General features: G+C 39.6%; 1 protein-coding gene across 2 annotated transcripts in view; it reads right to left on the bottom strand.

The window, feature by feature from the left end:
• The window catches only part of cpne5b (copine Vb), a 212422-nt gene that overhangs the window by 56362 nt on the left and 130247 nt on the right, over positions 1-25813 (bottom strand). For both annotated transcript variants that reach the window (XM_022682732.2, XM_022682731.2), the window contains 5 exons: positions 20569-20672; positions 19712-19816; positions 10757-10798; positions 9096-9171; positions 2236-2289 (listed from right to left, as the gene is read on the bottom strand). In XM_022682732.2, the coding sequence (XP_022538453.1) occupies positions 2236-2289; positions 9096-9171; positions 10757-10798; positions 19712-19816; positions 20569-20672 (381 nt within the window). The remainder of the gene's footprint in view (positions 1-2235; positions 2290-9095; positions 9172-10756; positions 10799-19711; positions 19817-20568; positions 20673-25813) is intronic.

Consider the following 25813-nt stretch of genomic DNA (forward strand, 5'->3'; position numbering starts at 1 on the left):
TACTAGTGGCCTTTAACCCTCACCATCTGCTGAAAACAATGCACAGTAGTGCTCTCAGACTCTCGTACGAGACTCGTGCGACTCTGGCTCTGTCTCAGTGCAGCTGTGAATAGAAGTGTCCAGTGCTTATTATGATTGTTTTTTTAATCTGGTTTAATTAGTCTGAATATAAAAGGATAAAGTAATTAAAGCCTGTGTGCTGTTGCTGGTAGAAGCTGCATGCCATCACTTTGTTTCACTGCTGGTATGAACAAATGACTGTCATAATTAAAGACTGCAGACTGATCTGAGGACAGTCTTGGTCATATTTATTGAGCTACATGTACAAAAGTAGCGCATGTAAATCAACATTGCAAAATTGAGTTGTAGAGGTTCCTAATGGCGTCCAATAGAATCTCAGTCAGAGATTTTCAGTCAGAGATCAGTCTGGTTATGTTTTTTGCCATGGATCTTGAGACGGCAGCAGCATGTGACTGAGCATTGTCTTGTTGGAACAGCACACCAGAGAGTGAGTTCAGAAAAGATTGGTTCCTAATGGTGTCCAAATAGAATGTCACACCTTTTCAGTCAAAGATCAGTCTGGCAATGTTTTTTTGCCATGGCATAGCATTAGTTTCAGTTTAAGTTAGGATCTTGAGACATCAGCAGTATGTGGACGAGCATTGTCCTGTTGGACCAGCGCACCAGAGTGTGAGTTCAGAAAAGGTAGGGTACTGGTTTCAGGACCTTATTGACGTAACACTGGACTGTTAAAGTGCCTGTAATAAAGACCAAAGGTGGTCTGACATTGTTCGAAATTGTACAATTCATGCCTCCAGACCTTTCTTAGTGCTGATACTCGTTTACAATGCTTTGTTGGTCGTCTCAACTAAGAAAAAAGAGTCTCATCAAAACACAAAAGACTCATCACTCAACACAGAGATGACCCACTGCCATTCTGGTTTTGTGTTGGTTGAGATTTGCAGCAGAACCATGTGTTGAGGCAATGTGGTCAGCACCAACATTTGTTATTTGTTGTTGTCTATTTTTCTTTTGTCATCATGGTGTGGGGTACAATTTCGAATGATGCCATATCACCTTTAGTCTTCATTTCATGACATTTCTTGACAGACCAATGTTACGTTAAAGAGGTCATGCTTCTAATAACCTTATGTTTTTCTGAACACCTATTTTTCTGGGCGCTATTCCAACAGGACAATGCTCGTCCACATGCTGCTGCCGTCTTAAGAGCATGCCTCGAAGGACATATGTTATACTGAGGTCAGCCTCACCACATTATGACAGAATGATTCAGAATATACTGTATTTTTCGGACAATACATTTTTTAATTTTCCCAAAAATCGACAGTTTGCCTTATAAACCAGTCCGCCTTATGTATGAATTTTACCAGTTAGTTATTAAGAAGCGAAAAAGCCACTCCGCTGAAGTACAGCATTATAAGGGTGAGTTTTCAGTGAAGTTTCTCCAGCACTAAGGCTGGGTGCAGCAGCATTAGCATTAGCCGCTAACCACCGCGCTAGTTCTTTCTCAGTTCAATGGCAAGTATATTGGACTGTAGTCTGCATGTTTGCCATGTTAAAACAAGCTTCGTGGGACGAACCGCTAGCTGATATCTGCCTGGGTTACCAGAACACTCAGGGTTCATCAGGCTAGCATCTAGCAAAATACTGGAAATCTAAGCTTACTGTACATAAACGAAAGTGCTTTACTTACCCAAATAAACAGTTTTCAGAAGAGAAATCATGTCTATAATGTGTAGATTAACATCCAGCTTTTGTTTGACTTTGAAAGAAAATGTTTTTTTTTTTTTAAGAATTACAGTTATGTTTACTTAAGCACTTCCTCCAGCTTCTCCATTAGAAGGAAAATATGGTGACACACTTGCTCACTTCGATGTAGGCATCCTAACTAGTGTCGCTTTATGCTTATGTATGAAAATATACCAAAAAAAAAACATTCATAATCTGAAAATCTGAAAACCATGTGGAATAATGAAGCAGTAACTTAGAAATTCAAAAAAAAAAAAAAAAAGATATTTAACACTAAGTATTGATACAATATATCGTAATATCGATATACTGTCCCACCTCTAGTGTCCCACAACCTACAGTGTGTACATACTGTATGTATATGCTTGTGACTGTGTAGGCCTTTATGTGTGTGTGTGTGTGTGTGTGTGTGTGTGTGTGTGTGTGTGTGTGTATAAAACTGTGTGATTTCACAGCTCGACTCACCGTGCCCGAATTGACGTATTTCTTCTTCTTCATCTTCTTCTTCGGATTCACCACCTACAAACCAGCAGAAGATTGGCTTCAGGACCGGAATGTAAATAAGCTCCCACAGATCAGATTGTGTGGAAACGAGATACGGACTTGTTAAGTGCATAACAAACAGCTCTTTTGTTCACAGCGGGGAGTCCTGGAAAAGAAATCAATTAATGATTAATCTGGAAGCCGCCTCCATCTGTAGGGGATGGAGCTCTGATGATGAACCAGTGGCCCCCACAAAACTGCAGGCGAATGTGGTGTCACATGGAATTCTCCACTTACCGCCCGAGACGCGAGCAGCATTACAGCGCCACATCCAATAATAATCTCACTGTTGTGTTCTCTCAATTCTCTATGCCTTTGCCTTGTTTTACTCTTTTTCTTCCACCTCCTGATGCTTTTCATTTCCACTGAAGAAATGAAGAAAAGCACCTGAAGGAGCAGCAAGGCGCCAAAATGGTTCTTTATAGCAATACCATGGATGAACCAAAGAAGCTATGAGGCTAAACCAGTTCTGTGTCTGTTAGCATTGTGGATCCAACTCTGCTAAGACCAGCTGTTAGCATAGCGACTAACCCGATCCAACCTTGCAGAGCCTGGCTGCTGTATGTTACCATTTTGGCCTTAACCCTGCTAAAGCCGGCTGTTAGCATTGCCGCTAACCTGCTCCAACCTTTCAGATCTCTGCTGCTGTGTCTGTTAGCATTGTAGCTCTTAAGGTGCTAAAACAGTTCTTTGGAGCTATACCATGGATAAACCAAAGAAGCATGACTGCTGTGTCTGTTAGCACAGTGGCTATAACTTTGCTAAGGCCTGCTATTAGCATAGTGACTAACCCAAGCCGTCCATTCATCCTAATAAACCGTGAAGAGCTTGGCTGCTGTCGCCTGGTAGCATCACCTCTATCTCTGTCAACATTGTGGCTTTAACCCTGCTGAGCTGGCAGTTAGCATAGTGACTAACCCAAATCCAACCTTGCAGAACCTGGCTTCTGTGCCTGTTAGCATTGTGGATCCAACTCTGCCAAGACCAGCTGTTAGCATGGTGAGTAACCTGATCCAACCTTGCAGAGCCTGGCTGCTGTATGTTACCATTGTGGTTTTAACCCTGCTGAGGCCGGCTGTTAGCATTGCGGCTAACCTTCTCCAACCTTTCAGATCTCTGCTGCTGTGTCTTTTAGCATTGTAGCTCCAACTCTGCTAAGTTCTGCTGTTAGCATCAGAACCCTACCCGATAAAAGTAATTCCTGGGAGTTTGTTGACGGCGAATGATGAACTAATGGCCCCCACAAAGCGTTACAGCGTCACAACTCTCAATTCTCTGCCTTTGCCTTGTTTTACTTGTTTTTTTTTCATTTCCACTGAAGGAACAAAAGCACCTGAAAGAGCAGCAAGGTGCTTTTGAAACAATACCATGGATGAACCAAAGAAGCATTGTGGCTAAACCAGTCCAAACCTTCTTAACCTGATGTGTCTGTTAGCACCTTGGTCCTAAATCTGCTAAGACCAGCTATTAGCATAGTGACTAACCCGAGCCTGGCTGCAGTGTCTGTTAGCATAACATCCTCAAGTCTTCTGAGGCTTGCTGTTAGCATTCCTAAACCTGTCCAAACCTTCAGAAAAAGCTTTTGTGTCTGTTAGTACAGCTCTAGCTCTAACCAGTAGATGAGAATTTACAACCCCAACATCTCACCAACAAAAACAAATGTTTCGTATTTAGTCAGGTCTCTCCTTTCTTCCATTTATCCTAATCAACCTTGCAGGTATTGGTTTCTGTGTCTGTTTGCATTGTGGATCCAACTCTGCCAAGACCAGCTGTTATCATGGTGAGTAACCTGATCCAACCTTGTGGAGCCTGGCTGCTGTATGTTAGCATTGTAGCTTTAACCCTTCTGAGGCTGGATGTTAGCATTGCAGCTAACCTTCTTCAAACTTTCAGATCTCTGCTGAAGTGTCTGTTAGCATTGTAGCTCCAAAAGATTGCAGATTGCGACACTTTTTGATGACGGAGGGTTGAGACCACGGCCCAATTTGTTGCCGGGGGCAGATTGCGACACTATTTGATGCAAGGGGTTGAGACCATGGCACTATTTGTTGACAGGGGAGATTGCCGTACTATCTGTTGAAGGGGGGAGATTGTAATATAGGAGCAAAAAACCTAGATGAACGTATTGGGACCATGGCTAATGCTGTAGGATGTGGGATAGACAGAGGGGTATAAAGCCTCCGAGCACTGAAAATTGCAGACAGTGAAATTGTGTTCTCTGGTATGATGGCATTAGTTGTTCTGAGAGTACATCCTTTAAAGAACCATCTAGTAAAAAAACGTTCCTCCGGGAACTGAACACACGTACTGCAGTTCTTTTAAGTTCTTTTATGGCATGCTCCAAAGAACCTCTTCACATACGTTCGAGATGAATCAGCTTCAGCTTCAGCAGTGGAAGCACAAAGGGGTGAAAGTGGGATGGAACAGATGCAGAAGATTGAAGTGTAAAGAATGGAAAGGCAGAGCGTAGCGACGCACACACTGCTGGCATTTGACTCCATGTGCTCTCTGGCACTGGGTAAGATAGTCCAGGCCAGCAGCAGCAGCAGCAGCGGGGTCATCCATATTATTGACAAAGTAGAGCGAGGAAGATGGATGCAGGCAGGGCCGCTGTCTGCGCTCTCACAGAGCGAGAGACGGGCAAAGTGCTGATACCCACACAAAGCCACCGCGGCCACCTGCTAGCAACCTGCAGCCGGTGGCGGAGGAGAAAAGACCACTAACTCAGGGCGATTCTTCAGAACCGTGCCCGATCGATCGTTCAAATGGGCTCTATTATCCGTGAGTCAAGGTTAGCTGCTGTAATAGAAAAGCTGAACTTTCAGGCCTTGACTTATTAATTCCTACCATGTCCCGCATCCGTTCAGCAGGCGGGTAAACAGCAGAGCAGCAGGAAGGGGGCTATAGAGTTTAGTTCAGTTTACTGAATGAATTTATAAAGAAGATGCGCTGTCCATTTGTCACCATTTGCCTCAATCCTGTAGCCCTTTATCGGCCTTCGGAACAAGAGCCATGTTAGGACAAGTAAGAGCCATTACCATTGTCGTTAGCATGACAAAAAAGTCAGAGCCCTGCTGTAAAATCTGTGCTACTTTCTGAAAACATTTTTGAAAATATTTTTTTATTTATAATTTTTTATCCCATTTTCTGCCCAGTTTACACAGCCAACTACCCAACCCACTGATTCTCTCCTCCTCCTAACACTAGTGATGCCTCAACTCATAAGGAGGGCGAAGACTAACACACGCCTCCTCCGACACATGTGAAGTCAGCCACTATCTCTTTTTGAACTGCTGCTGTTGATGCAGCATTGCCGAGTAGCATCACAGCGCTAACGCTCGGAGGACTCCGTTCCGATACAACAGCTCACAGACGCCCTGTGCTGATCATTTTTTTTACTGTGTAGACCCCTTACCAGCATAAGCAGCACCACTAACATCACCAAACACAGCTTTTAAAACTATCTACACTAGCCAAAGCTGTACTGGTGCCAGCAGCAAGTCTCTGCAGGGTTGAGAGTGGCCCACCACAGCTCAACTAATATCAGTTTAGGAGGGATACTGCAGTCAGGAAATGATGAATGGCGTAGAGGACGGCTGACAAATTGGCAACAGATGGGCCTGTAATTGTACTAATGCAGACTATTATAAACATAGCCCCCAAACGCATTTCCAGATTGAATGTTCCAGTTCCACCCACTGTGATAACCACTATAAACACATCATGTACTGAATGAGGTGGATAAAAAAAAATTTAACTTTCAAACAGTCCGTATTATTTTGTTTCTAAACTGAAAGCAGAAGCATTTCTAAGTGAAGAAGGGACAAAATGTTGTGTTTAATGGTACCAGTGTGCTGGAATGACCATCCATGCTAAGTGTAATCTATTCGTTCTAAAAACTGGGATGTTGGGTCGCTTTTTGAGGGAGTTCTTCTGGCCACGTTACGCGTCTTTACGTACTTATGTCATGTTCTGCATGTCCTTCTGCTAAAATCCACTTTTTCTTGTTCTTTGTGAAATACTATAGGTCTCTTTGAGTTGTAGATGCATGCTGCAGATGAAACTCTTTCTCAGCCTCCATTGTCTGCAGTATCTGGTAAACGAAAAAATGTTTAGAAGAGGTTTAAGTCAATCAGAAAAAAGCACTGTCTCTACGTCAACTTGTGAATTCATTGCCTCGTCCACCCGGGAGCATTTTTACTTCTGGACCTGGACTCTAAACCTCTGTGTGTAAGTATTACATCATATATCATAGGTTTGCATAGGATCTCCGGTGGATTTGACATTTTACAGAGACTCTAAGACTTTACACTTTGTTATTAGTGTAAAAATGTCTTTATTTTAAAAACGTTTTTAACTGTTGTCTGTCTCGCTGTATACGACACCAGGAAACAGCGAGACGGACAACAGTTAAAAACGTCTTTAAAATAAAGACATTTTTACACTAATAACAAAGTGTAAAGTCTTAGAGTCTCTGTAAAACGTCAAATCCACCGGAGATCCTATGCAAACCTATGATATATGATGTAATACTTACACACAGAGGTGGAGAGTTGAAATGTCAGAGTTCAAAAACAGGAGAGTTGAAATGTCAGAGTTGATTTTCACTCTCAAAGTGTAATTTTAACTCTTTCAGATTTAAATGGTGTTCAGTGTTGGAGTTATTTGACAGAGTTGAATATTTCAGTGTTAATCCCACTAAACCCAATAAATACTGACCAACTCCACAGAGATTTAATTAAACTCCTCCCAGTTAAACACGTTATTTGATAATGGGTGTGTCCCCCAGATCCTAACTTACAATCAGTGTGAAATCTTGCCCACCAGGGCTACCTTCCATTGGGTATAGTGTTATATTTTGTTTAATGGTTGTTTATCTAGCCAATATATTGTAGGCTATAAGAGCAAGTTACCATCCTTTGTACATTAAATTGTGTTAAAGTGTTGGTAATGCTCTAAGAAATACAATGGAAAATTACACACTAATCTGTCCTGAATAATAATTAAATAATAAAAAGTCATATCAGTTGACTAATCTTCTTTTCATTTATATATTTTTAAAACTCTTACCAGTGTTAGTGTAACAATTTAGGAAGTTAAAGACATACAAATGTGAGTTAAAAAGAAACTCTGGCAAGGTGTTAAATGTTTGACTATTTTGAATGTGTTGATTTAACTCCAAAGAGTGTGGACCTATATAAACCCTGAAAAAGAGTTAAAATCAACTCTGTGGGAGTTAATTTAACACTCGCCTTTTTGCTGTGCTGTTAGCCAATCAGTGGCAATATGTTTGCATGTATGAATATTCATGAGCAAGAGCTCATTCTACCCACCAAATTTTATTTTTTTTATCTCAGGTAGAGGTGTAACATAAATCATATGCAATAATAAAATGAAATTTTCATTTTGTTGCAGTAGTGTATTCTTGAAAAAAAAAAAAAATAAATAATTTATATCGCCAAGAGTATCGTTATTGCGATAATAACATGAAATATCGTTATATTATTTTAGTGAATTCATTGCCTTGTCCACCCAGGAGGAATTTTTACCTCTGGACCTGGAGTCTAAACCTCTGTGTGTAAGTATTACATCATATATCATAGGTTTGCATAGGATCTCCGGTGGATTTGACGTTTTACAGAGACTCTAAGACTTTACACAAGTTGTAACGCAACAAAAGACATTTTAAAGACGTTTTTAAACTGTTGTCCATCTCACTGTTTCTTGGTGCTGGCGCAGTGCTGTTAGCCAATCAGTGGCTATATGTTTGCATGTATGAATATTCATGAGCAAGAGCTCCTCCACTGGACTAAAACAGGGTTATACTGGAAAAACAGCTCACACAAAACTAAAAAACAGCTCACATGGCGTTCACTCATTCTAGAGACCACAACTAGACATATAAAATGAATAAAAAAATGATGGATTAAGACGTTTAAGAAAAAAAAATTCATGTCAGGTTTTTTTTCTGCTTTTCTTGTTGATGACCTGAATAGAGATGATATATATTACACACACATACACACACATATATGATCCACTACTATACATAGTGTAAATTAATCTGCATGAAAATGATTGTATATATTTTTTGCCTCTCTATTCTCTAGTCCTTCTGTCACTCCGACAATCTAAAGCTATAAGCGCGTCACGATCGGATCTCAATGCTCTCGACAATCTTGGTGGCGCTTCTATAAGTCAGCGGTTAATCTGACGTGATTGCAGACTCGGGACTGACAGCAATATCAGGAGAAGTCCCGTGGGGCGGGAACGGCTGTGTAATAACTCAATCCCCGCCACGTTCTTACGGTAATCCCTTTTCACACTGCTTTCTAATGGCTGCGCTCGCTGTACGGCCCGGGCGATTACCACCATATAAACAAACTCCACCTCACAGGAGCGAGAGCGCCAACAAAACCTATTTTCCGGAATCATCAGGGGAAGAAAAATAACGTAAAAAAAAAAAAAAAGAGCAAAACGAGTCGACAGTATTACTAATGCATGGAATAATTTAGCGCTGCAGGGGTAAGTATGTGAGATCATTGTTAAAGTAGTGAAAAGTCGAGGTGCGGGAGAGAGGAGAGCGCTCAGCAGATCAGCACGTCTGACAGAGTTTTAATGACTTCCTCTAAAAAACAAAAGCGATTGGCAGTACAGCAGTGAAGAGCCGCACTCCAGCGACAGGAATCAGGAATCAGGGGTTCGGTTCACTTAGCGCAGTCCCCCTCGCCATACAGGAGGAATTATGTGATGGCCTGAGGTGTGTGTGTAGTGCAGCTCACCTCGTACACGTTGAACTGGCTCTGTCCCCGGGCGAGCTCGCGGTAACTGGTGGTGAATTCACCGATGAAATCGTGGCTGAATGAGGAAAAAAATAAACAAAATCAGAGAAATGCAGCAGAATCACATATCTATCACAATCTACAATGCATAACAATCCATTAATTATAACCGTCCATAATCTATAACAATCATTAATCTATAACAATTCATAAATTATAACAGTTCATAATCTATAACAATCATTAATCTATAACAATTCATAAATTATAACAGTTCATAATCTATAACAATCCATAATTTATAACAGTTCATAATCTATAACAATCCACAATCCATAACAATCCATAATTTATAACAGTCCATAATCCATAACAATCATTAATCTATAGCAATCCATAATCCATAACAATCCATAACAGTCCATAATCTATAACAATCCATAATTTATAACAGTCCATAACCCATAACAATCTGTCATCTATACAATCTATCATCTATAACAATCTATCATTTATAACAGTCCATAACCCATAACAATCTATCATCTATAACAATCTATCATTTATAACAGTCCATAACCCATAACAATCTATCATCTATAACAATCTATCATCTATAACAATCTATCATTTATAACAATCTATCATTTATAACAGTCCATAACCCATAACAATCTATCATCTATAACAATCTATCATTTATAACAATCTATCATTTATAACAGTCCATAACCCATAACAATCTATCATCTATAACAATCTATCATTTATAACAGTCCATAATCTATAACAATCCATAATCTATAACAATCCATAACCCATAACAATCCATAACCCATAACAATCCATACCGTATATGATTTACTTATTCATTTTGGAACAAGACTACTGAAACATTTTGTTCATTTTTTATAGATAAATTTTGTTGATTTGTAAACTAAACTACTAATACATTTTGTCAATTTGTGAACGAGAGTACTGAAACGTTTTGTTAAATTTTGCACAAGAGTACTGAAATATTTTATTAATTTTTGATCTAAACTACTGATTCTTTTCTAAATATGAAACTAAACTTCGGATACATGGTATTGCTTTTCCGAACTAGACTCCTACAACATTTTGTTAATTTGTGAACTAGTCTACTGATTCATTTGTTAAATTTTTGCACAAGAGTACTGAAACATTATGTTGATCTTTTATCAAAACTACTACTTCATTTTTTAAATGTAAAACTAAACTACTGACATATGCTAATTTTTTTTCCAAACTAGACTACTGAATAATTTAAATTTTTGATCTAAACTGCTGATTCATTTTGCAAATTTGAAACCAAACTTATGATACACTTTGTATTCCTTATCTGAGCTAGACTACTGAAACATTTTGTTAATTTGTGAATTAGACTACTAATACATTATGTCAGCTTTTGTCCTAGACTACTGAAACCTTTTGTTCATTTTTTAACTCGACTCCTGACTTGTTTGTTTTAAACTGAACTACTGATAGTGAAATGTATCACTTAATATCTATTAAAAATGAATAAAAAACTAAAACTGAAGCTAAATGGTGTACACATATATGGCTAGGGCTGATATGGCTGAAGAAAATAAAACACCTGGATATATATATATATATATATTTATCAGGTTTCAGTTACTAACCTTCCATCTCGGTCCCAGTCATACACCTCCACCTTGATAGTCCTGCAAGAAAAACATGAACGAATAATGGAATCAGAGAATCCACAGAGAAATATATCAACATTTATACAGAAAGAGTCAAATATGAGCAGAAACTAGAGTCTTGATCTGCAGCTTAACTGCTGACCTTGACTCGTCATTCATTTCCTGTCAGAACTCGTGAGAAGAAGAAGGTTTGGATTGAATGTCAGCGTGTTTTAATTGGCTTGTTTGCGGCTCGATTGTGAATTGAGTCATCAGTCACGTTGGCACGGATGACGGGGGGCTGGATTTACATCCCTCAGCAGGTGTTTCGCTCCGTAGCGTACAGCAGCCGGATCGGCGAGGGGGGAAAAAGAACGGGAGCTTGTGGTCTTATTAATGAAGACGAAATGCAGGTTCTCCTCGAACAGCCTCATTAGTTTAACCGCGGCTTTGTCTGAAAGGACGTTTCTTAGAAAGCGGCATCAAAAAACGTTCGTACGGGATTCCGCCTCGTTTCAGGCTCTTCTGGTCGCAGGCGAAGCAGAACGAGCTCACGAATCATTAGGGCTGTTTATGAGAAACGCCGCTAATTGCGACCATTTTATTTTATTTCATTTTTTTTTTTTCTGCTTTGGCAAAGTCGGCGTGACGGTCGTGCCAAGAACTGAGCCAGCTCAAAGATAAGAGAAGAGAAGAGAAGAGAGGAGAAGAGAGGAGAAGTCAAGAAAGCTGGAAATAAAAGGCCTCGAGTTCTCGTTTTCAGTTAAAAGCGAGGCGCTCAGAGGGCAGCTTGGAAGACCTCGCCAGTGTTTACGAAATTTTACCGCTAAATAAGCCTGATTAAAAGGGTGCTGATTTGTTCCATGACCTCCGCCCTGTCAAATCCATTGAGTTAGCAGTAGGTTCAGTAGGTTAAAACAAGAAAAAGCAATAAACTCCATCACTTTACCAGAGAAAGAAAATCGCGACTGCTGGGTGATTTCTAAGAAAACCTTCTCTACTACTTGTACTACTTGGTTCCACAAGCTGACAAGAACATTTTAGCCCATATTCCCAACATTACATCACAATAATGATGATAATGATGATGAAGAAACACCTACAATGGTGTGGAAAAGCGTTTGTCTCCTTCATGATTTCTTTTTTTTGCACATTTGTCACTCTTAAATGTTTTAGAGCATCAAACTAATTCAAATATTAGTTAAAGACAAAACAAAATGTAGTTTTGTAGGGGTAAAAAAAGGCCTGATTACTGCCACAACTGCACTGAAAAAAAATAAATCTGAGCGTTAGTAAATGTAACGTAATTAAATCTGTGTTATTAACAACATCAAAAAAATATGTTTCTACCTTTACATGAATATATCTAGTTTTTAATTACTCCACATTCGTTCAAAATACAAGACATTGTGTATTTTTTCCTTAATATAATTTATTTATGTAATCCCAACAAATCTTTTTAGGTACACAAGAAACCTGCACAACAAACTAAAATCCTGTTATATTTACTAGGGTTTTTGTCACTACCTGTGTCAATGCCCTTTCTACGGTGTTGGTTCATGCAGCTTTCCTATAGGCTCCTGGCACCATATATTTAAATATTGGGTGTGGCCTCTCCCTTACTTACCATCTTTGTGTTGTCTGTTGCCCAAAGCTACCTGATCCTGGGCGTGTGTCAGTGTAATATATGTGTTGGTTGCCAGACGTCAGAATTATAGGCTGTAGGAGCAAGTTACCTTTATTCTGTGTTCCTAGTGATCACAGTATGCTGGCTTAGAGTTGCAGAGTTTGGTGTTTACAGAGTTCACTCTTATGCTGCTCCAGTATTATGCTGTCTGTATTAGCAGGTCTATAAAAAATGTGAAATATGCTGAGAATAACTATATATATATTAAGTTAACTGAATTATTTAAGCCTGCTGTACTTGAAAAATGCTGTTGCGCTAATCAAACTATTGTTGTGTGAACAAAACTCAGTTAAGTTGGATAAACTTAAAATGTAATATATTTATAACTTAACTAATCAAAGCAAAATGATGACTTTATCGAGTTAAGTTAAGCCAATTATTTTTTTTCTATATATCTATAAAAATTGTTTAGTTTAGTAGTGTGTTTTTCTTTTTTACTGTTGACATGTACAACAAACACCTCTGAGTTTGTTAATCTAACTAAAATGTTTTTAGTAGCAACTCATTTCAACATATTTTTTAGTTGGCAAGCCTAGCATACATTTTTCAGTTCCCTCGACTAAATATATTAATTGAAGTGATTCAATAATTTAAGTTTAGCTAATATTTAAGACATGTTAGGTCAATTTAATTTTGTAAGTGCAGAGAACAAATGAGCCATAAAGTTGTACTAACTTAAAAAAGGCCACACAGCAAACTTTCTGGAGTTGGAAAACCTGGAGTTAAACAAAAGTGTGTGAAAGTGTGTGAAAGTGTGTGAAAGTGTGTGAAAGTGCGTGAGTTTATTCTCCATCTTTAACTACAAGTTGAGTTGAGGGGAACTCTTTGGTGGTGTAGTATTTCTGAGTTTATTCCAAGGTGTTGAGGGGCGTGACTGAACTCTCTAATGGGTGTGTCCCAATCCTAGCTCACCATCATTGTGAAGTCTTGCCCACCAGGGCTACCTTTCATTGGGTTTATTAATTATATTCTATGTAATGGTTGTTTGCTTGGCTGATGTGTAGTTAGCTATAAAAGCAAGTTACCATCTTCTCCATTGTTCAGTATGACAAAGTGCTGGCAATGCAATAAAAAAAGCTATACTGTGTACACTTGATGAGTATCTCCAGTAACTCCAGCTGAGATCTGTGTTTTACTCTAGATGGGATAAATATTTTAACTCCCACAACAGTTCAGATTTAACTGCTGAACAGGAACAGGTTAAAAGGACAACTCCCAGAAAAGAGTTACTTTAACTCTGTTATAGAGTGTATTCGATGTTCACGCATGTACACTTAAAATGAGTTTTTTCCAAAAAAAACAGAATTTGCTGTGCAGGAAATTAGCTGCTTTTAAGTTGATTTTAAGTTGAAGTGAAAGAAATGCGCACTCTCTCCGCTTTTAGACTCTTTGCCCTGTTTTTCTGCGCTAGAAATGCGCACCCTCTCCGCTTTTAGACTCTTTGCCCTGTTTTTCTGAGCTAGAAATGCGCACCCTCTCTGCTTTTAGACTCTTTGGCCCGTTTTTCTGCACTAGAAATGTGCAGCCTCTCCGCTTTTAGACTCTTTGACCCGTTGTTCTGCGCTAGAAATGCGCACTCTCTGCGCTTTTAGACTCTTTGGCCCGTTTTTCTGCGCTAGAAATGTGCACCCTCTTCGCTTTTAGACTCTTTGGCCCGTTTTTCTGCGCTAGAAATGCGCACTCTCTCCGCTTTTAGACTCTTTGCGCTGTTTTTCTGCACTAGAAATGCGCACCCTCTCCGCTTTTAGACTCTTTGGCCCGTTTTTCTGCGCTAGAAATGCGCACCCTCTCCACTTTTAGACTCTTTGGCCCGTTTTTCTGCGCTAGAAATGCGCACCCGCTCCGCTTTTAGACTCTTTGGCCTGTTTCTGACACCTAGCGTTCAAACTTTGAATCTCACATTATAAAAACCTGCTTAACAGCAAACCAACTTTCATTCTATTTCTAAAATACCCCCGTAGTTTGGACACCCCTGCCCTATATGTTCGTTCATTTCTCATTCATAGGAACTCGTATTAAAATCTACAAAATTTCTGCCTCGTCATGCAGGACTCCTTTTCTGTCACAACAGGCTTAATAGCAGTGTTTCCAGGATCACACCATTCAGAGGGAAGAGTCGTTTAAAAGGCAGAAAAAGCGATTTCCTCTTCCTGAAAAAAGAACAAACGGCCTTAGGAAGAGGCGCTCAGATGGCGGCGAGGAAAGATCCGAGAGATAATCCTGTGAGAAATGTTTGTACGTCTGCGAGAAAAGTGCTGAGAAAGATCAAAAGAGGTCAGGAGAGTGGAATTAAAAACAGCTCAGGATTGTGTGCCAGCGGGTCGACATCCCTCCAATCCACTTTATTCTCTCGTTTTTTTTTCCCCCTCCTTCCTTATTCGGTTCTGCTTCTTCCTCTTGCTCTGGAAGGGTTCAGAAGGTTTCTATTCCTGTTCCTCCGCTGTGATCGCTGATTGACAGCTGCCCGCAGGCACGACTTGACAACAAGTCTCTCTTGGTGTCAGAAAAGCACGGCGTTCAGGTGACTGAGGCTTTATAAAGGTGCTGACTCACTACCTTGAAGATAACGAACGGCGGAGGACACTGGCGCCCACGCATCCGGCGGGGGAGGGGCCGGCAGATGGAAGGTGCACTTTATTTTTGGCGCCGTTTCTTCTTCTCGGCGGTTGTGTGATGTTCTCGCTGTCTTTTGGGTGGGGGGTTCTGCAGTTCTGTGATGTGGTGCTGGCACTGTGTGCTAGAACGTTCTTGACAGCTTGCGGAAGGAAGAACTGCGGAAAGTTTTCCGCGCAAAGCAGAACAGGCAAAGGAAAAGCAAGCCATTCATCTTCTTCAGGAGGTGGTGATGTGGATAAGAGTTTCTTTAGGTGTTTTTTTTTTGTACCCTACTGCTAAATGAATAGTTTTGCAGGGCAGAGGTAACAAAACAAAACAACGGTCAACCCTTCGATCAGACGTATTTAATGGTAACATTTCGTACAACCTGCTGACACCTGCTAATCCACGCCCTACTGAAGAACTTGTGAAGAACTCGTGAAGAACTCGCCCATAACTTCTAAACCTTGTGGCTTTATATTACATTCTCTTTTTGCGTTGGCTACGTTCTAGACAAAAAAAAAGTTTGCAATGACCTGTTTGAAACTCTTTAAGTGCATGAAATATAAAATCTATCCCTCTGAACACTGCAACACTTAACAATAAAGACAACAGTATCTTGCTCTTACAGCCAACAGCAGTGCATATAACCGTTAAGCCACAACATATAACTATAACACTTAGTATCTAAGAGAAGATACCCTGAGGGGAACAACTTCACAATGATGGTGAGGGAGGAGGCCACGCCCTTTACGTGTAATAGTGGTGACGGGAACCAATAGGAAGAGAGTGAGACTGACTGACAGAAAGACTTCAGGAGGAATGATCTGATGTGATGATGTCATAACCTCTGAAATGCAGTAAAAAATATGATTTGAGGTTAAATTATTTATTTTACGTTGTTTAAAACTTACCAGCCAGTACAACTCAATAAAATGAGTTCAGAGAACTTTAACCTGAAAACTTAAAAATGCTTTCTTTGCCAATGAAAAAAAAGAAAGTGATTTCAACCAACTTTTAGTTAGACTACATGTGTCAAGGCTCTTTCTACAGTGTTGTTTCATACAGCTTTCCCATTGGCTCCTGACACCATATATTTGCATATTGGGTGTGGCCTCTCCCTTACTTACCATCTTTGTGTTGACTGTTGCCCAACGCTGCCTTATCCTACTCATGGGCGTGTTTGGGTTATATTATGTTTATAGTTATTGCTGCCAAAAATCTCTATTAAATGTAGTTCCATTCTTTTAATAAAAGGACACCATCATAAGAAGTGCTTTCAGTGGAAAACTGATTTTTGTTTTTTTGTAAATAACTGTGATTCCATAAATGTTTTTCTAAGTCACTATAGGGTGGGCTTTGATTCATTTTAGCAAATGTGCCCCCCCCCCCCCATTTACAGCAAAATGATAACTTGACTGAGTTAAATTGAACCAATAATTAGTTAATTTTTTCAGTGAATCAGAAATGAAAACCATGGCGACGCGTTGGCGATGGATGAGTCCTGCTATCTTCTTCAGCTGGAAATAGCCGCCACTGATGCACTCCGACAGGTCTGCTGATAACCATGAGGCTGATTTTAAATTTTTACTATGTTAGTAAATGGCAACCCCCCTCAACCCCCTCAACAAACCCCCTTACCAACCCCCGCCCCTCAACCCCCTCAACAAACCCCCTTACCAACCCCAGCACCTTCCTCCACAGAGCTGTATTTACAGGAAATGCCCCTCTGGAGCAGCGTGTGATTTTAGCTTTGCTCTATTACCATCAGAAGTGGAATGTGCATTGCCCTCAACATCCTCACACTTTACTACACCTCTATGACGACCAGGACCTCGCTGAGGACCTGAATGGCCGTTGTAATTCACCGTGCCAGAGTGCTCCCGCTGATGGAGCTCCGGCCTCCTGCCTGATGTGGCGAGATAGTGAATGCATCTGTAGATGCACTACATTAAAGAAGCTTCATAGAAATATATTTTGGGCACAGGCTTTAGCGAAGGAGAGGTTTTAATATAGCTAAAAAGGTTTTCAGTAAAAGGTCACGGTATTGTGTTCTTCCACGCATCTCCACCAGCCCCTTAGTCTGGTGTTAAGCAGTTTATCGGTAAAATATTACACTGAAAAAAAAAATTATTTGCTCAATTTAACTCAGCCAAATTATCATTATGCTTTGACTAAGTAAGTGGTTAATATAACATTTTTGGTATATTTTTTGTAAAGGTTTATTCAACTGACTCAAGGACACATAGCCACCAAGACCAAACTGGTCATCCAGTATCACCTACACGACAGCCATGACCAGCATAGATAATCTTTTGGCCGTTATTGACTCAGATAAAAAAAAAAAAATAATAATATATATATATATATACATATATATATATATATATATATATATATATATACATATATATATATATATATATATATATGTATATATATATGTATATATATATATATATATATATATATATATATATATGTATATATATATATATATATATATGTAGATTGCGTACAATTAATGCATGTTTCTCACAGAGGAAAAATAATAAAGACTTCTAACACCATTAACCAGATGCTCCTCTTAAGAGTGCATCTGTCAGGCGATTCAGTTTTTTTTAAATTTGCCACCCATATAAAAACATACACTATATATACACACACTATATATATATCCTCAACATATTTAACATATTTCAAAAGAAATGCAAACAGAAAACAAAGCTGACTTGCTCTTACAACCTATAACACTGAAGCCTGGCAATTAAGACACATATAAAACTAAACCACCCTAGGATCAGGTAGCTTTGTGCAACAGACAACACAAAGATGGTAAGTAAGGGAGCGCCCACACCCAATATGCAAATATATGGTGCCAGGAGCCTATAAGAAAACAACCAACACTGTAGAAAGAGCATTGACACGTGTAGTTTACGTGTAAGTTGGTTCATATAAAAAAAAATTCCAATGGCTCAACAATTTCATTCATTTTATTGAGTTGAGTTCACTCAACTTGATATTAGTTCTTCTGACTAAAACACAAAATCACTTTTTAGAGTGTAGAAACCCCAAAGATTATGGGGATTATTGAGTTACTGTCGCTTATTATACAGAGTGATCGGGTATTCTCTTTTTTTTAATAATGGTATATATCTAGAAATAAATGTGGTAAAAGTTTGAAAGAGGTTATTGAGAGGGATGCTCATAAAGACATCATTTTACAGGCAACTATACCTCAGGTTTTACAAAGAACCAATAGTAGCTGTTCCAAAGAGCAGACTGGTCATCCAGCATGACCTACATGACAGCCGTCACCAGCATAGATCAATTTATTTTCGTTTTTAACTCAGACTTAAATATATTTGTAGATTATGTAAGACTAATGCATCTCACATATCACAGTGGAAAGATAATAAAGACTTTTAACACCGTTAACCAGATACCCCTCTTAAGAGTGCACTTTTCAGCCAATACAGTGAGTAGCTATTAGCAATGCAATGAAGTTTGTCTCAGCAAAACATGACGGGCACCAGCTCCCGCCGGGACACCTAAAAACACCCGGAGGGAGTGCGTGTATGTATGTGTGCACCACAACCGGACCTCCCACACCCGACCGAGCAGGGGTCGGCACCCTGTCAGAGCCAATCAGCCGCAGGAACCGGAACGGAATGTCAAGAGAAGGGCTTCTTCGAAAGCTATCGCCTGTTCTGCACCCTGGCCGCCCTCCCGGGGTAATCGCCCTGACAGCCAATAGATCTGCTGTACAGCACCCAAATGTGGTGTGTGCCATGTGATATCAAGCAAGGAAGCATGCCTTCAAAATTGCCCCCAGACCACTGTGGGTGGTCTGATCTGATGTTCACTGACCAGTGAACAATGGCAGCGTGACTACTATAGAGGAGGCTTTACTAAGAATACTATTTCATTTTCCTTTCAAAACATTTGATCTAGCAGTCTAAAGTGCTGCCACTATGATCAGGAGAAAGCACTGGTTTGAATCCCGGTCATGCAGCTTGCCATTAGCTGCCTAAAGCCCTGAAAAAGCACAATTGGCCTTGCTCTCTCTCTGAATGGGTGGATGGTGCTCTTTCCACTCATCACTCCAAAGGGTGATGTCGATTAGCACAAGGCATCTGTGAGCTGATGTATCGTAACCACCTTCAAATGTGCTGTGATGCTACTCTGCAATGTTTCAGTTCAAAAAGAGGCAGAGTCTGACTTCACATGTATCAGAGGAGGTATGTGCTAGTCTTCACCCTCCTTGTGCTGTGGCATCACTAGTAATTAGTATTGGCATCGCTAAATTATGGAGAAAAAAAGGATACTAAAGTATTTATCACTTAGTAATGTTTGCATTCCTTCTCACAACATTAAAAAAGATCTTTATACAAAATATGAATTGCAGTGTTTGAAGTGTTTCAGGTTTCAGTGTTTAATGATGAAACTGGCACTCATCAGGACGGCCCCAGGAAAGAAAGACCAAGGGTTATCTCTGTTGTACACAGTAAGTTCATTAAAGAGCTACCAGCCTCAGAAACAGAAACGCCAACTAAATGTTTCACAGAATTTTTTTTTTGTTTGTTTAAAAAAATAAAAGCATTAAATTAAAAGGTGTTTCCAAACTTTTGACTGGTACTGTTTCTCTTTGCAGTATGTGGGAATCTTACCGGTCGAAGTCTCCATTGCAGAGTGCTCTCACCGGGATAGTGAAAGACTGCCAGACGGGATTGAGTGTGTTCTTCACCACCTCTGTCTTGTGGCAGATGGTGAACCTTGACACAGGGGACAGATCAGAAGAAGTGTCACATTAATCAAGAATAATCCACATCTCAGGCAGCTGCTATCCACGTCCACACCTGACGAGCCATATGGGATGCACTACTATCAACATCTCAGTGTCTAATGTTTAATATCATTACTATCAACTGACAGCTGTCAGCGACTGCAGGTAGACTATACTGTATCTTATGTCTGAACATAGACTTATCTTTAGGAGAGTAGTTGCACCCAGAAGGAAATTTTACACTCGAAAATGTTACAGAAAAATGTTGCAAATGAAAAATGTGGATAAAAATATGGTATACTCAACATTCTCAAGGTCTACTCAATTTTCAAGATCTTTAATTGCTGACAAACACTGATAAATAGCAAAAAGAAAAAATAGCAGTAGAAGCACTGCAAAGTTACTGTATTGCAGTTTTTGGCCAGCATGAAGTTATGGTAACTTGCTCTTATGACCTACAACACAGACACAAGACAATCAACCAATAAATAAAAACAGCAACCAGAATACTCAAAGGAATGCTACTCCTGGTAAGCAAGAATCCACACTGAGTGGCGCCAAGTGGTCTAAAGTGCTGCCACTATGAGCAGGAGGTCGCAGGTTCGAACCCCTGCTCATGCAGCTTTGCCATCAAGCTGTTGGCGCTCAGAGGGAGCAAAATTGGCCCTGCTCCTTCTGGGTGGGTAATGGACATTATGCGAATAAATGGTTTCTGGGGCCAATAGGAAAGAGGTAACTTACGTTCCGTCTTCATTGCTTCTGTAGAACACCATGAAGGGGTCTGACTTGCCAAAGAAATCCTTTTTGTCCAGTTTGTTGGCACAAAACTGCATGGTGGCACTGTCCTGAAAATAAAAAAGTCACACGTCACAAAGGATGCAGGTGTTTAAAATAGGCTTGTAATATTTAGGCCCAATCCCATTTCACCCCTTGGTCCTATGACTTACCCCTACCCTATAGGTTTGCACGTGAACGCAAAGGGGTCGAGGGGTAGGGGGAGGGATAGGGCTTGTTAGCCCTTCAAACAGAGAATCGCTGGTAAGATGGCAACACAAAATGACGTTTAGCACCATTTTACCAGAGTTTAAGGAGTAGCTTCAATGTTTTATGGTCAAATTCTTCATAACAAGCATAAAAAACACTGTACACTGTAAAATGTGATAAGTTGATCTTGCTTAAAAAAAGAGGAATCTTGAAAAAGTTAAGCAATTATAACTTATTTTCAAGTTTAAACCTGCGACCTCCCGCTCGTAGTTGCAGCGCTTTAGACCGCTGGAGCACTCAGCACCCCTTAATTACGGTTTTTTTTTTAAAAGTTAGTTTTTTTAATTTAAAAAAAAAAAAAATCAATGCAATGGTTTGCAACAAACTTTGACTTGTGTCAACTTTTTGTAGAATTACATTGATCCAAAAAAGCATTTTATGTATGGAAAATTAGTTTTTCAGTTTTAGAAGAAAGCCTTTTTTAATAGCATGAACTTAGTAACTGTCATTATCAACAAATATTTTTATGTGAACTTCACAAAAAAATCTAACTATCTTTGCTAATATTATTTTAAAAATATTTAATGATGTTGGAAATTGTAATTTTAAGAGCACAGCCAGCACAAAGCCATGGCAGCTCAGGGAATAATGCTTGATCTTTAAGTGTTAATCAAAAAATATGATGCTTAAGTTTAGCTAAGGTAGCCCAGGGGGAATCACTACACACTGATGGTGAGTGTCTGTCAGAAACTGTTGGACACACCCAGTATGCAAATAGATTGTGCCAGAAGCCAATAGAAAAGAAGCTGCTAATGGCAACAGACTAAACTCAGTTATTATAAGTTGATTCAACTCAAAGATCTCAGTTTGAATGTTTATATGTCCCACAAATGTTCAACTAACTCAACATAGTTGAGTATTGTTTAGAAATATACACTTTTATGTAAAACAGACTTAATTAATTTGAGTTCCAACTACTTATAGGTTTACAGTGTATCCACCCCGATTCCCACTCCACATAGATAAGGACCCACAAGTAAATATATGTCTATATATATATACATACATATGATTCTAGCTTATATCTACACTAGCTTTTCCACGTTCCCCATCTCTGTGTATCAGAATAAAGTGCATTGTGTTGCTGCATTTTAATGACTACAACACAGTGGGAAAAAAAAATAAAGCTGGAGTCTTTTTATCTAATCCAACTGGGAGAAGTGGAGCCTCATTACTGTGAACCCAGACGCTTTTTCAGACTTTTGACAAACAGAGAAACAAAGTCTAATGAAGGCCTACAAACAGACTTCAGAATGAAGCCTGATCTGGAGTCAGCCCGGGTCTGAGTGTAGAACTGTACTGACTGCAATCTGAAATGCAAAAAAACATGTCCTTCCATACGTCTCAATATACAGCTCTGGAAAAAATGAAGAGACCACTTCAGTTACTGAATCAGTTTCTCTGATTTTGTTATTTATAGGTTTATGTTTGAGTAAAAATTAACATTGTTTTTTTATTCTATAAACTGCAGACAACATTTCTCCCAAATTCCAAACAAAAATATTGTCCTTTAGAGCATTTATTTGAAGAAAATGAGAAATGGCTGAAATAATAAAAAAAGATGCAGAGCTTTCAGACCTCGAATAATGTAAAGAAAACAAGTTCAGTTTTAGAAATCAATGTTTGGTGGAATAACCCTGGTTTTTAATCACAGGTTTCACATCATGGCATGTTCTCCTCCACTAGTCTTACACACTGCTTTTGGATAACTTTATGCCACTGTAAGTTGTTTTAATATGGAATGGATTTGCTTTCAGGCAACCTGAGAAAACAGGTTTAAACCAGAAATCATCCTTTTTTTATTAGACCAACACAAAAATGCACTTTAAATCAGTGTATATAACCATATTAACAAAGTTAATATGACTCTTTGTGTCCTCCCACCACTAACTCACCATCAGTGTGTAATCTTGTCAATAAGGGCTACCTTATCTTGGCTATTTGGTTTAAATAAACAAAGGAAAAGAAAAGAAAAGAACCATTGATTTTTTTTTGATTATATATGACATAGCTTGTGTTTTTGTTTCTCAATTAAGGATAAAAAAAGCTGTGCATCTTTTCTGCCAGACTACTTTCCCATTATATGGGAGAATTAATGCAGCTCAGAGTTCCTTTGTTGCAGCCAAGATGAAGTCTTAGTTCACAGTAAGAAAAATGGTAACTTGCTCTTATGTCTTATCTTATCTTATCTTATATCACTGTGGCCAGGCAGTTAACCATTATATAAAATTATATGCAACTAAAAAATAAATAAACTAACCAGTCCTTTGGTTATGTGTCCTGCATGTGATTCTTTCAGACCCAACCCACACAGTATCTGTATCTCTATTTCTAAAAACACAGGTTAAGAACTAAATGGATGGAGCTCCAGGTGCTCCAGTGATTAAGAGCACTGGTTCGAATCCCAGTCATGCAGCTTGCCATCAGCTGACAGAGTGCTGAGAGAGAGCACAATTGGCCTTGCTCTCTCTGGGTGGGTAGATGGTGGTCGTTCCCATCATCGTTCCTAGGGTGATGTCGATCAGCACAAGTCATCTGTGAGCTGATGTATCAGAACCGAGTTACTTGTGTGCTTTCCTCCCAATGTTTTCAACAACTAACAAAATACTCTATTTCTAAAAACATAGGTTAAGAACTAAATGGATGGAGCTCCGGGTGCTCCAGTGATTAAGAGCACTGGTTCGAATCCCAGTCATGCAGCTTGCCATTGGCCTTGCTCTCTCTGGGTGGGTAGATGGTGGTCGTTCCCATCATCGTTCCTAGGGTGATGTCAATCAGCACAAGTCATCTGTGAGCTGATGTATCAGAACCGAGTCACCTGTTGCGCTTTCCTCCCAATGTTTTCAATGACATAATCGAAATGCACAAGCTGCATGTTAAAGTAGAGTAGCCTGAGGGAAATGTCGACACACTGATGTTGAGACAGAGCAGAAACCGGGAGACACACCCAGTTTTTCTTAACCAATACACAGACACAACACACAGAAAGGAGTACCATGTCCCATGATTTTTGCCATTGAAACCATTAAAATGGTTAAGGAAATCTCAAAACTTCACTTTTAAGTCAAGGTTACGGCTGAAATAATTCCACTTTTTAAGAACTGAACAAAACTTATTCAGTACTTTTCAATTTATTCCTCTACCAATTAAGCTTATGCAATCAATTAAATGGTCATAACGGTTCCGTTTCACAACCCACCCGCAATTACCCAACTCATCCGCCTTCACGCTGATCTGAAAATGAAGCCGGTGTTGCTGTGGAGATGAAACAGTGGAGGTAGATTGTGTGGAGGTGATATTGATAATCATGTTATCATGTTTATCACCACAATGTAACCTAATTCCTACCTTCCACAGTTGGAAAGTGTGAAGGCTGTGGAGGCTGTGGTTACATATCCCTCTCCACATAACACTTACACAGACCTCTTCTTTGTGTTGGGAGGAGGAAGACCAAACACTGTAAGCCTGGATTAGCTGATTTTTAGTTATTATGTCTAAATGATACAGTAATTTATTTTCTTTGGTTATATCAGTTGCTCGGAACAATACTTTTATTTAGATTTTTATATCCAGGAAACCACAAACCAGATTCACACTTAATCCCATTTTTATGCCATTTATGTAAATTATATTATAGTTGTTGGCTCAAAAGACAATGCTTGCTCTCATAGCCTATAACAATAAGACCAGGCTATCCATACTAAAAGCAAAAAGCAAAAAAAAACTTAATTTTTACCTATGGTAGCCTGGGGGAAATGTCTACACACTGATGGTGCGAGAGATTAGAAACTGTTGGACACAAGTATGCAAATAGATTGTGTCAGAAGCTAATAGAGAAGAAGTGGTAAATGGGCAACAGACTTAACTCAGTTACTATAAGTTGATTGAACTCAAAGATTTCTAATTCTACTTAATGAAGGCATCTGGTCTGGCATTCAGACTTTGAGTGTTTCTAAAAGGTGATGGGAACCATGTTCTGGACCAAAGGACCAAAATCTGGAACCACTAAAAGAGATCAACAGAACTACAGTCTAGGTAATTTGCTGTGTGACAGTACTTTTTTGTGTTGTTTACATATTTAGATAAGTTACAAGAATTTGAGGCATCTTGTGCCGAAAGCAGGTATGCCACGCTACAGTGGGCGCTTTTCCACCGGCATGGTGCTGGTGCTGGTGCCAGGTTCCCAAACGGTTCTTTGCGTTTCCACCGCAGATTCACAGGTTCTGGGCCAGAAAAGCTGGTTCTGTTCTGGCCCCACAATCTTGCTGGTCTGGAACCAGCGAACCAAAGGGCGGGGCGTTAAAGCGTCTACGGGGCAAAGTTGTTTATAAACCACACCTCCATTCACAGCTAAGAGCAGCAGAAGCAGCTAAATGAATGAAAATGAATTAAAAGTGGTCCACCGAGGATAAAAGCACAAGTTTTAAAAGGAGCTCGGGTTCTGACATGTTGTTTTTAAATCGCCCCCGACTTCTGTTGACGCCAACATTCACATACATAGTGAGTGACTCCTTAGAGCAGTGGAAACACGGGCCGGTTCTTAAAAGGTTCACTGGCACCGGCGCCAGCACTTTTTGGTAGAAAAGAGGTAAGTGAGTGCTTTTCCACCGACGTGGAACCGGCACTGTTCTGGATTGCAAACCTAATTTTGAACTGTTTGCTGCATTCCCACCAACAAAAGTAGGTTCCAGAACCACAAATGTTCGTTCGCAGTGATAACCGAAGAAAACTAGGTTCTTCAGTGTGAACCGCAGGGTCGTGTCTGTTTGTACAGAAGCAAAATGCCTGTGTTGATGACGTAGGATGTGACTTTTGACGGTTCCAGTACAACTGGTGGAAACGCAGGTTGGTTTGCTGAAAAGCACTACGGTTCTTATAAGCCCAAAAAGAACTGGTTCAAGAACCAGAGTTCTTTTGGTGGAACTCTTAACACTTGCTAAGT

This window comes from Astyanax mexicanus, chromosome 24 (assembly GCF_023375975.1).
Source record: "Astyanax mexicanus isolate ESR-SI-001 chromosome 24, AstMex3_surface, whole genome shotgun sequence".
NCBI lineage: Eukaryota > Metazoa > Chordata > Actinopteri > Characiformes > Acestrorhamphidae > Astyanax > Astyanax mexicanus.